Source organism: Kogia breviceps, chromosome 15 (genome assembly GCF_026419965.1).
Source record: "Kogia breviceps isolate mKogBre1 chromosome 15, mKogBre1 haplotype 1, whole genome shotgun sequence".
NCBI classification, from domain to species: domain Eukaryota; kingdom Metazoa; phylum Chordata; class Mammalia; order Artiodactyla; family Physeteridae; genus Kogia; species Kogia breviceps.
Window position 1 is genome coordinate 3801599 of NC_081324.1, and position 13166 is coordinate 3814764.

A 13166-nucleotide genomic window follows, 5' to 3' on the forward strand; every position below is an offset into this window, starting at 1 on the left:
GTCTTTGCTCTTCTGTCAGAGCTCAGTTGACCACGTAGGTGTGGGTTGTTTTGTAATCTCTATTCCATTCCACTGATGTATTTGTTTACCTTGATGAAAACACCAGAATGACTTGATTATTGAAGCTTTCTAATAAGTCATGAAGTCAGGTTGTGTAAGTCAAGTTTGATCATCTTTCTCAAAGTTGTTTGATATTTCACTGTTGCATTTCCGTATTAATTTTAAAATCAGCTTGTCAATTTCTTTAAAAAAAAAAAGCTTGAGGGATTTGAAATGATCAATGTGAGAGGAAATAAAATCTTAACAACATTGAGTCTTCCAATCCATGAACATGGGATATCTCTCTATTTAGGTCGTCTTTAATTTCTCTTGGCAATATTTCAAAGTTTCCAATAAAGAGGTTTTGCACATCCTCTGTTAAATCTATCTCTAAAGGTTGTTCCTTGGTCAAAAACAATGGACAAATATATGCATGAGTCTATACTGCTCCCTTGATCTATCTGGAAATCTTTATGCCAATACAATACTGACATGACTATTGAAACTATATACTAAGACATCAAATTAGGTAGCTTGAAACTTTAAGTTGTTTGACCCCTTAGAGTCATGATATTAAAAGTGGAAGATTCATTAAGCAAATTCACAAATATATTCTGACGTCTCCTTATCCCATTCAAACGAAGTGTTTGAAAGTACGTTGGCATCATACTAACTGCTAACTGGTTTATTCTATTAGCCTTGGTAGACATCGTTAATCTATCCATTTTTCATGGATCTGGCAGAAATCTAGAGGGGTAACATTATGGAGTCATTGTCTGAGTCAACGGTATTAATAAAAGGTCATCCAAGCTCCTCAAGGTTAATTTTCTTGGTGAGAAGGTTTAACATAAACACTTAAAAAACATAGTAAATGTATCAATCTTATTTCATTTAAACTTTTATGGCATTTTTATGTGACACAATTTAAACTTAAAAAAAACTTTTAAAGAATAATGTCATTTAGATTCTCTGTAACTCTAATAATTTGAAGTTCATGTCAAGCTGACATTGTATTGCAATAAACTATCAACTGTCATTTCATGCTTAACTTGACAACACAACAGATTAAACTATGAAGTCTTAAGAAATTGTGAAAAATCTACAGGCTGACAGAGAAAAAATATAATGCTACCAAAGTATGCTACATACTAAGTTACAATCACTAAGTAAAGGAAGGCTCAAGCATGTCTGGGCCCTTGATGGAAAAGAACTCTGTGTCAACTTAACACAGACTACAGTTTATTCAATCTGTGCATAACAGTTAATTTGTTACTCAATTCTGTTACATGTTCAATACTATTGTTTGAATATGTTCATTGGTATCTCCTTTTTTATCCAGAAATGATCATTTCTTCAGGAAATTTCATGTAATTTCTTCAGGAAAATACACTTCAGAAATATAGAAGTAGCTCTTGTTTGTTAGTCTCAATATATAGCAAAATCAATCAATCAATAAATAACTTCTAGATTGTAAAATTTGAAAGAAAACCTTAAAAATGCTAAACAAGAATTTCAGTTTCCTAATATTTGTTAACTGCATGAAATGAGATAGGTGCTACGTGAGGAGGTGTACACACTTACTAAGGAAAAATTTTTGATGGAGTTGTGATCAAACTGATTTGGTGCATTGGGAACAGTCCTTCTGAATTCTTTGTCATTCTAAAGCCAGAAGGATGAATAAACCTATGAGTGAGATATTAACTACTCTTGAATAATGCTCTCTGTAAGTCAACAGGGCTGCCTGCATACATCCTGCTGGTGAAATTTCCCTTCTGCCTGCTTCTCTCACGTAAGAATATATAGTAGTTTAAATTGTGTTCTTCATACTTTCCTTTTCAAGCGGTAATCGTGGCGAAAATAACCCCTGAGGAATATTCTGCACCTGAGGTCCCCGTGACAGAAGAGTAAAAGGAAGCCGGAGGAGGGACACCAGTACCGGCATGGCTTATGGACAGAGAGAGGTGCCCTTTGTGTGTCAACAATCTGTCAGACGGGCCAAGCCCTTCTCCTGGAAGCTCGCACCACATTCCTTTGGGCGGGCTGGTGGTCATTAAGCCGGCCAAGGCTCTTCAACTACATGTGAGGATTTGCTCCCGTGCCCTTGAATCAAGGGTCTCTGACAGGTGACCCTTTTACCAGATAAAAGTAAATCTTGGAGTGGAAGATGTTTTGTGTCAGCCCCCTAGACAGTCTGTATTGCAGTGGGGAATTATTTACGCCATTTGGAACATTTTTGATACCTATCCCTTTGCAAGCTGATTGTAGTTTGGGTGGGCACTCTGTAGTAGAAAGGTAAACCACGTCAAAGAGGAATACATCAGAAAAACACAGATTTCAAATGAGCCAAACAAATCTGGGCTTGAAAAAAAAAGTTATGTGTTGCTTAAATATTATAAATCCAGCATAAAAGCTAATGGCCTAGACTGAGTTGTACTAAGCTGCTTGGCTTAGTACTGTTTGGCTAAGCTGTTTGAACTGACTTTGGTATTAAAGAATCATGTTTGATTTGTGCCACAGAGGCAGATAAATGCCAAAAAGACAGATGCCTCTGTCTGTGAGACATTGTCCTATATGGTATAAAGTTAATAGCAAAGTAATAAGGAGCCTCTGGACCTGACATAAAATATAAAGTTGTGCCTGCTCGATGCAGGTTCATGATCGATCACCTGTAAACGCCTGTGATCACAGCATTACCGGCCCCTCGGCAGCGGGAAGAGGGGGCACGGCCACGCTGCAACGGCGGCACCGGGGAGTCTGCTGACGCCCAGGGCCACGCCAGGGCGACACCATCTGCATGGCAACAGTTCAGGCATCAATAAACTGAAACATGAAGAATCAGAAAACCCCACATGAACACACTTTACCACACATATTCCCACTTGTCCAACACAGTAGCCAAGGATGACCGCCATCCACCGGGCTCTTCCGCCATCTCTTACAACGAAACCGTAAATCACTGGATTAAAAAACAATGTGATCACAGGTTGCTACTACAAACTTTACCAAGTTTGAGTTTTCAACATTATATTAATATTGGATATTTCTTGACTCAGTAATAATCCTTATCCCATATAGAAATTTGAATCATATAAACTTCAGATCCAAAATGAATTGCTAGCATTAATTTTCACTGATCTTATAAATACCATAATGGGCATTAAAGCCCCTTGTAGCTAAGCGCTAAATATAGCGTATCAAGAATCAAAATGTACCATAAACAACATATTTCATGTATTTTACGTTTATGCCATTTTGAGTATGACTGCCAAACTCACCTATTCTCATGGAACCCAAGTAAAAGTCTAGCAATGAGTTACAAATTCTGTTACCATATGATTTATCATCTAAACTAGAACATTTTTTAGGGTAAAAAGTGGTTCTATTAATAGTTACGAGGAACATCACCAAAAATCAGCACTGTCCCAGGCATATATAATTCAGAAGTTAAAGTGATTACTTATAAGACCTATTACAGCATCTCAATAGGTAATCAACTTTAATAGATGTTTAAAACTTTTCATCCTTATGTGCTCCTAACCAAGGCATCTAGTTTATTTTGTTGAATCACCAAGAATGCCCCCATCATGAAAAAAAAAAAAGATTCTCTTCAATGTCCTTATCTGCTTAACTTGCCTCTTCCCTGCTTTCCATTCTTTAATTTTTTTTAAGATATATTTTTTTTGACGTGGACCATTTTTAAAGTCTTTATTGAATCTGTTACACTATTGCTTCTGTTTCATGTTTTGGTTTTTCGGCTGTGAGGCACGTGGGATCTTAGCTCCCCGGCCAGGGCTCGAACCCGCGCCCCCTGCACTGGAAGGTGACATCTTAACCGCTGGACCGCCAGGGAAGTTCCAACTGCTTGCCGTTCTTAATCGCAACAATACCTGGAGCTGCACTGAGCTACAACCACATCTACTTGGTTCCAACCCGCAGAGGGATTGCTGGCTAGAGAGTCAGGTGGTTCCGGAGGCTGAGACAAAGATGGGAAGGCAGGGCTGTTGGTAAGCAGGTGAGAAGCAGCTAAAAGGTGGCGTGAACAGGGAAGCAGACGGGGAGGGACTGACTGAGAGGAAGGCGGGCCCCCCCCGCTTCACCCCGGCTCACGGACCACCCCCAAGGCAGGGCTCTGCCGCAGAGAAGCAGCTGGTATGTCTGCACACCGAAGGCCAGACCCTGTTCTCCCCCTGCTTGACACGACTTTACAGGACACCTGATCCGTAAGGCACGCAGCAGGCTTACTTTATAAATATGTAAAAGCAGACGAATTAAAATATTGTATTATTCAAGCACAATTTTCCGTAGACCCTCAAGTACACAGAGTTTACGAAAGTCGAAAAGACAGGCAATCCAGGGCCAAGAACGAACGCGGGGGGGCCCCCCCGGACTGGCTGCCTCCTGAGCAGCAGGCTGAGGGCCGGGCGGCTGGACTGACCTGTATGCTGCCTGCGGTGCTTGGTGAGGGCGTGCCGGGTCCCGCCAGCAAAGCCACACAGGTCACACAGGAACGACTTCTCGCCTGTTGCAACAATAAACAGATGAGGAACTGTGGAGGTCACAGATCATTAAAACGTATCTATCAAGGCTTTCAGGGTTACTAATTCCTCCAATCAAATGTTTCCATGTAAATATGTCAAATGGGAATGAAATTACCACTGCGGTTTATTGACTGTGATAAAATCTGAAAAGCACCACTGAACATAATTACATACTTGTCAGACCCATAAAAATTAGCTTTATTATCAATGGAATGGTTTTGTACAACTTCATTTCTGGTAGATGTCTTCCAGATGGGGCTGCTTTATGCACTTGAACAGTTTTTATGCATATCCTGATTTTTTACAATTCCCATACATCTGGACTTTCTGAGCTGACTAAAGGTTGCTTGGAACTGTTAATATACAGTATACATGATTCTGCTTAAACAAAACATACTGAATTTTCTAACAACTGAAGGATATTGAATTGGTTTTACCTGATTCTATCAGCATCTTCTTTAATAACTTCCGACTTAACAATGTGAATTAAACAGTTTCCCTGAATATACTGAAGATCCCAAGTAACAATAAAATCTACATTACTCAATTCAGTGCTGTTTATGTTCCTCAAACCTTCATGGCACAAAAAAGGAAGTCTAGGGATTGCTAAAGAAATTGTATAAAAACTCCTGGGCTTCCCTGGTGGTGCAGTGGTTGAGAGTCCGCCTGCCGATGCGGGGGACGCGGGTTCGTGCCCCGGTCCGCGAAGATCCCACGTGCCGCGGAGCGGCTGGGCCCGTGAGCCGTGGCCGCTGAGCCTGCGTGTCCGGAGCCTGTGCTCCGCAACGGGAGAGGCCACAACGGTGAGAGGCCCGCGTACCGCAAAACAAAACAAAACAAAACAAAAAACCTCCTATTATTCATCTTTAGTGATAACTCTTAACTGGAAAACTCTGCAACAATTAGAGTCAGATTTGGCAGACCTTGTTAAAAATGTTTAAATGCTCATTTTTAAAAAACGTTTTTACACAAGCTAACATTCTGCCCTACAGTTTATAAATGCAATCTCTCTCTATTCTACAGCATATTTGGGCAATAAGTGCTGGCACCTAGGCAGTTTATCCCATAAGGCTCCCAAAGAAGAGAAAAGGAGAATAAAAATGCTAACATCTTGGAGAGAGTCAGTGAAATTATAAAATACTTTTCAAAAATAAAACAAATCATTTTATCTATCTTTATCTACTTTACTCATGTGAATGTTTAATGCAACAAGTCTTTCAAGGGTTTTTACCCACGTCAGCCTGCTTTGTTCTAAAATGTTTAGGTGTATCACAATATAAATTTAGCTTGAGGTGTGTGGAAATGGTAATTGCCTTTTTAAGGTTAGAAAAAATAGTAAATATAGGAAGGCAGAGTAACTACCGTAATCAGAAAGTCTTCCCTTTACCTGAGAGCAATACTAGCTTCTCTAACTTAAAAGAACATATATTAATAAAGAGAGTTTTAACCAAATTATGTTTAATCTTATTTCCCAATGGTACGTTAAAACGCTCATTACTATCATTTATAAAATAAAGCTGAATTTAAGTATTTTTCCTATCTTTACTTTCCTATTTTGGGGTTAAGTTCATTCCTTGGCATCATTATTATCAATACAGAAAAAAAGAATAGAGTAGATGGGCTGTGAAGAATAAAGTTTAATTACAATCACTCATTTAATTATTTAATCAATTTGAAATATAAATCTTTCTAACTAGCTGTATTATCAATTAAATAACACTGAAAATAGACTTTTTTAAAAATCCCCAAAGATAATTTGCTCGTTAATATTAACATACTATTCTGTGTTGAGACAAAATTGTTCTCTACAATTTACTCATCACCACAGCTTTCGGGGCATTAACCCCTTCGAGTGTGCGGAAATGTGTGTACTGTGGTCCACACACGCACACACAAGATCACACACACCTATGCATCTGGTGGTGTGTGGTGGAGAAGAGATTGGTGCTATGCTACCCAGCCAGCAAAATACCTGATGAGGAAAGAGTATTCTTACTATTTCTGGACTCAAGGAGACTACGATTCTTTTCCCTCGTTTATGAACTTCTTTGCAATCTATATCTTTCTTGTAAGATATAAACATTAACAGACAGACAAATCCTAATGAAATTTATATTTTTTTACAGGTATATGTGCTGCATGTATACACTAAGCTTTATTCCCTTTCCTACTTTAAGATATGTATAGGCACAAAGACAAAACTATCGATTTTCCATGTGATTTGGTTCTAGATATATTAGTGACCTTGATTTTTTGATGTGCAGGATTTTTATCTAGGATGTTAGTCTGCAATGTATTGTATGTCATATTTACCTTGGTGGCTTGATTTGTCACTCTAAATTCAATTTTCACTTGCCCTTCCCCCCCCCCAAGGGGGTAGGGGGAGTTAGGGTTGGACAGTGGGCAACTGAGTATTTTTCAAGAAAAAAAATTTTAAGAAAAAACTAAATGTAATATACTCAATAAAAGGGGGTTCACTTAACATGCCATATTTATATGATAGCAGAGATATAATAGGAGACTTTTCTTAACAACTTGAATTAGTTTCTAGCGTGCCATTCTGCTTTCAAATGTAGAAAGACACGGAAACCAATCCTTTATTTTCTATTAGAAAACAGCCACTGTCCCCTATCTCTCATTATGGTGCAGACTACAAGACCTAACAACAAAAATCCATATTATTGATCCAGCCAAGTCTCCACAATTATTCTTTAGAAGGAAACGCCGACGATAAATTACATCTGCACTGGCTTTTCATCTGCTGTTCGATATAAGTGATCTTTCAGGGCAGGCTGGAGACCTTAAATCGTCAACGCCCTTGTCAAGGAAGCTAAGGAGGCCTGGGCTTCCCACAAACTGCTTCAGAAGAACTTTTAACCTATAATTTCTAACAATAATACAGGATTCTTGGCAAAGAGAAGAACATTTGGGAATGCTGATTAAAATTTATTTTTTCCTTGAAACAAAATACTTTCTGAGAGCCGTAAAGAGGAAGAAGACCACAGAACACCAAACAGCTCTCGGTAACCTCGGCACGGTGAGGTAGGGCAAGCACGCGACTGCACATGTGTAGGGAGTTTAGGGGCCCTGTTGTCCTTGGATGATGAAAAGCATGTCATATACATTGAACAGCACCACCGGGCAGGTAGGAGAAACAGACTCATGAACGTCCAAGCTGAGAGGTCTCAGGACCACGCCTCGCACAGATGTGCTCTGTGTGCTGCTCTTGCTACCAGTTGGTTTCAATTCCAAACAGTCCACTAAATGTTTTGATGTAAAATGTATGTGAATTTGTACTTTTTCAATTATCTAAAAAATTTGTACTAGCTAAATTCAGTTTAGTCTCTTTGTAGTACTTTCAAAAACTCTTGGGTCTGATAGTATTCTCTTGAGAGAAATATTAAATTGATTTTAAAAATTTCAAGTGGTACGTAAAAACCAAGATTCAATAATGTTCAGAAACATTATGGCACGGAGTCCATATCAGTAACAAACATAAGACAAGTTCTCTATGGAAATCTAATCTCCTCAAGTGATCTTCTATAATGATCACACCTAAAAAGATATGTTTAAACACATACGCATACACGCACCCACACACAACATAAATCAGCTCTGAAATACGAAACTTACTGTACGTGAACGCACGCACGTGTGCACAGGCACACACGCACACAAATATGCAAATGTCACTTAGAAGTTACGCTGAGCATCACTGAAACACAAAGAAACGATGCCATACCTTTTAACATACAATCACCACCACCTTAAACTCTTCAAACAGGGATCCCTCTCTACGGACTGCTGCCGGGACGACCAGCCCCCACCGCCGCCACCCCGGGGCCCAGGCGGGCGGGCCCACCTGTGTGCGTCCTGTAGTGGTCCTTCATGGCGGAGGCCGTGAGGAAGGAGTAGTGGCAGGTCGGCCAGGTACACTTGAACGGCTTCTCCCCCGTGTGGAGTTTCATGTGGTTGTTCAGGGCCCACTTCTCTGTGAAGCTCCTGTCGCACAGGCGGCATGTAAATTTCCTGCGGGGAGCGGAGAGCAAAGGACGCACATATTAGCCTCGCGGGAGCCCCTCGGGCCCAGACGGGTGCTGCTCCAGCCCCGCGGCGTGGCGGGCGCAGGGTGTCGCGAGGAGGACCGCGGGCCCGGTCTGTCATGTCTGTATAACCAGGCATTGATTTTTCTGTCCAGGCCTGGCACTTCAGCCATTTATTCTCTGCTTTGCGGTTGGGCCCAGAGGGTTTGAAAAATTCTGTTACAGTCCAGTCACCCCTGAGGCAAACGTGAGAATAGATTTCACCTGTACAGGCCCACACCACTTACCCAGGGCACGGGCTGTCAGAGCAGAGGCGAAATGAAAAGCCATCCGCACTGAGCTGCTCAGACACCCCTGCTCGCTGCCCGGAGGAGGCGGCTGGGGCCGGGCGGCACCCAGAGCCCCGCCCGCCCGGAACGGCGCACACCACACCGCCCCCTCGCAGGCGACGCGCACCCCAAGGGCGTCTCCTCCTGAACAAGGTGTCCTTCTGGGTTACCACGCAGGTACATAAAAAGTCCCCTTTGATAAGAATACAAATAAAATGATAAATACAACTTTTCATAAAGTATGCCTTTGAGAAAAAGAAACCTCAATTACTTCCTGTATGGGATGAAAACTGAAAATAACAAATCAATACTCACGTCAGAAAATATTTCAGCCCCACAGTTCCCAGTTAAAGATCTCTGAATACCTTTAATAATCCAGGCAATATGAACCATCAACAAAACAACTTTAATACTTTCCCTGGCCCTTCTCACTTGCATTCAGGAAATCACCACTAAAATTTACTTTTTACTTCTAATACACTTTAGTTTAACGCAGTCCCTGTGACTAATAAAGTAGTGTCCAGCTAATTAATTCAGGATAATGAACTGTCAAATAAAAGCAAATTAAAACCCAGTATTCAAAATTAAAATATTTTAATAATTTGATAAGCACAACGCCACAAAAAAGACAGACATTATGGCAGCTTGATTAGACTATCATAAGTGGGTCTACACTTTTAGCAAGTTGATACAATTTTAAAAATAAGATGATAATATCTGCGTTTTAAATTATGATACAAATAAGGAGAAATAAAGAGTATATTCTTTACATAAACGCTTTTAACTAAAATTTTACGAATTTTCTTAGTCCCATAAGGGTAGAAAAATAAATTCCAAGCTCCAATTAATTAATTTTCTCATTTTGAGGCAAATGTGGATTGCTTTAACAAATTAATCATTCAGGTTTCACAAATTCTTAAGAATTGAATTATGAAATTACCTTTTATAAAAATCTCTCTTCATTTGTTATATGTAGTAATACTTCTATAACATTATATTTTAAATGCAACAGAAGTAAAAACTGCTAACTATTTAAGAAATGCCATATAAAATATCTTAAGTGCTTCATTAATATTAAAATTGACAATTAATATATTTATAGAATGTATGTGTAGAGAAACTATATTTACACCCCTCAACACAGACCGACTTTGAAATTACTGTATCATTTGATCACTGCTTACTGGTACTAGAGAAAGACAAACATAACTAAGTACTTCGAAATGCACTGTAAAAAAATATCACGTCTGTATATCTCTTTGACGGGTCTTCACGCATTTAACATTTCAAAACCATGACAGGGATCTTATTTCCAAGATAAATTCCCCTATCTACTTATTTCTTCATGTATTTATTGTGGATCTAACCTTCTCCTAAAAGAAATAAATAAGGAGGTTAAGTAGATGCTATCTTTTAACAAATAGTTACTCCGGACTGTATTACAACTTTATGAATGACAAAATAAATCCCTCATTTTTAAATCTACCACGATGTACATTTAACAAAATTACATCTATGAAACATCAATATATGTACTCTATTATTCATACATAATAAAAATGTTAAACTAGAGCTTACAGCCTGTCATGATATGACAAAAGCCAGATAACAAAGAACTAAGGCCACCGCTTGACTTTCAGAAAACCTCACGTGTTTTACAATTTGCTTTACGAAAATAAGTGCACGCACTGGTACTTTGAGAAGAAGCTGAAATGTTACTGATGTAAAGTGTCCTTATAAAGACTAAGGCCTACTCATCAGTGGGGGGTTTCCTGGAACTGCACAATTCTGAGCCTCAAACACTGTAAACTATCTGCCACCATGCAACAAGTAAGGACGACGTCCATCCAGGGCATCCGCTCTCCTGGGGGCCTTCGGGAAGCCCACGTGGATGTGTCACTAGGACAGAGCCTAAGTGAAAATGTGCAGTTCTGCTCTGCCACGAGAACTCAAGAAGGAAAGGTATCACTGTGTCTTCTGCATGTACTGCAGAAAGACCCGAACACCCACTATACCACAAACACTGCTCGAGACAGTAGAAACAAAGAGGGAAAAGAGTCAGATTTGGCTCTCAAGAAAATTACAGGCTCCTACGTGAGGAAAATCATTCACAAAGATAACCTCAATGCCAGCAAAAAACGTAAAAGGCCATCATAAATTTAAAAGCAGCAGCAATTAATGGGACAGGGCGGGTTAAAGAAGGTTTCCCAGAGATGGCATTTACTTTAGATGTTGGAAAACAGGTGGAAATGCAGAGGCAGCGGGGAGGACGGGGAAGGGGCGGTGCGGGGAGAGGCAGAGAGGTGGGAGCTCCAGGCCCCGACAGGCTGTGTCAACGGTGGCTCTGCCGGCTGCTGCCCCTCAGCCGGGGTGGCCATCCGGTTTCCCAGGTATCAGTGAAGCCCCGGGACCTACACTCGACTGGGTTGAATGATACAAATGCTCTTCTCTCCCCACATGGTGGTCTTCCATCAGCAACTTCTCGTTTAACTGAGTTGACAATATATTAAAAAGAGATCTATTTGGCATAAAATTCGCTAGTCGTCTCTCCTTTTGTGCAGGGAGTTACTACAAAGTCAGTCAGCTGAAGGATGTACAACGAGTGACAACCACGTAAAAGTACAACCTAAAAGGGCAAACCAGATAAGCACACAACAGCATGATGGTGTTTGGTTCACCGTACATCCTATGGCCCATAAAGGTGCCTGGTGCCCAGAGCTGCTCCGTAAATAACTTTGGACCAATGGGACGAAGGGAACTGGTGGCGAACAGTCTCGTTCCCGACGTAATTTCACCAGACTCAGAGTCGGAACGTGAGATCCGCACACGACAGCACCGGGGCTCATTCAGGCCGCCCAGGGCTCGCGGTCCTCACGCTGTGCGGTCTTTTCTCCTTCCTCAGCATCTTTGTTTACTTTATAAATGTCAATATTTCAAACATACAGAAAATGACAGAGATGCATATCTACCACCAAGGTTTATATACCCAGATGATAATACCCATGGTTGCCATATTTGTTTCATATCCTTTCTCTGGTATTCTAAACATCTTAAATTAATTTTTAAAATTTAAATATTTATGAACTGAATTACAAAGAAAAATGGTATGGCAGGCCATAGCACAGGGACAGCAAAGGTGCTAAGGAGAAGGCCACATCTGGGGGAGAGCAGGTGGAGGTCCACATCATTTCCACTCTGATGTAATCGAGCTACTTTATAACGTTTGATAAAAAGTTCAAAATGCCAACTAGTGCTATGGACTTGCACTGAAAAAGGGCAGTTTGTCACCTCCCCTTTCCTCAGTCTGCACTAGATGTTTCTACTGGATATAAAGTGATCTTAGAAGGTTTCAAAAGAAAAAGAAAAAATCAGAAGCAAAGTAAATTAAAATGGTACCAGACTTCTCAACAGCAGAGCAGGAATTAGAAGACAATGTAGCAATGGTTTGACCATCTTGCGGGCAACGATCTTAAACACAGAATGTTCTGCGTCGTCGCACCTTCAAGTGGTTCCTACCAAGAGGTGTTGTCATTACAAAGTTCCTGGCTTCCAGGGATTATTATCGAGTTTTCTGCTAACACTTTTGGAATAAAACCCATTTTCGTGTGGGTAACTGTCATATAAAAGTCAGTTAAGAGTGCATCTTTGAATGTAAATTCCTAAGTATTCCTAAATTAAATAAGGGCACCTGGATTAAATTTTAAGCATTTTTCTAGTACTCTCCATATATTTACAGTATGTTTATTTACTGTTACATGTGCTGTTTTATCCCCAGCACTACCACTCCAACACACACGCGCGCGCGCACACACACACGCGCGCACACACACACGCGGAACGGCTCCGAGCCTGTGTTCTCTGTGTTAAAACCGGTGGAAGATCTTCTTCCCTGAACTTACTCATGACATGACTTGTAAAACAGAGTTGTGACTGAAACCCACATCTCTAGACTTAAAATTTTGAAGAGATGATACTAAATATCCTCACTGTCATACATATAACAAAAACTTAGAATTTTCACAGAGGTTTCGCAAGGCATTATGTACATACAAAGTTAAACTAAAGAATTAGTAGGGAGCTGAATTATTTTCATACAAACAATGGTACTATCTTAATAGATACTTCTGCCTTAGACTGTGTTAGAGCAATTGTCTGTTTATGAATGCCTAAAGGGCAGGTAAGTTTCGCCAAAATATATAACACTTCTATTATGAGTT

The 13166-nt window shown here is 40.2% G+C and overlaps 1 protein-coding gene across 3 annotated transcripts in view; it reads right to left on the reverse strand.

The window, feature by feature from the left end:
• Nucleotides 1-13166, reverse strand: part of ZNF407 (zinc finger protein 407) — a 414468-nt gene that overhangs the window by 176788 nt on the left and 224514 nt on the right. For all 3 annotated transcript variants that reach the window (XR_010836938.1, XM_067015316.1, XM_059039468.2), the window contains exons 5-6: nucleotides 8440-8606; nucleotides 4475-4558 (exon numbers count right to left, since the gene is read on the reverse strand). Coding sequence is in view for 2 of the 3 variants with exons in the window: in XM_067015316.1 (XP_066871417.1) it covers nucleotides 4475-4558; nucleotides 8440-8606 (251 nt within the window). In the remaining variant the exon portion in view is untranslated. The remainder of the gene's footprint in view (nucleotides 1-4474; nucleotides 4559-8439; nucleotides 8607-13166) is intronic.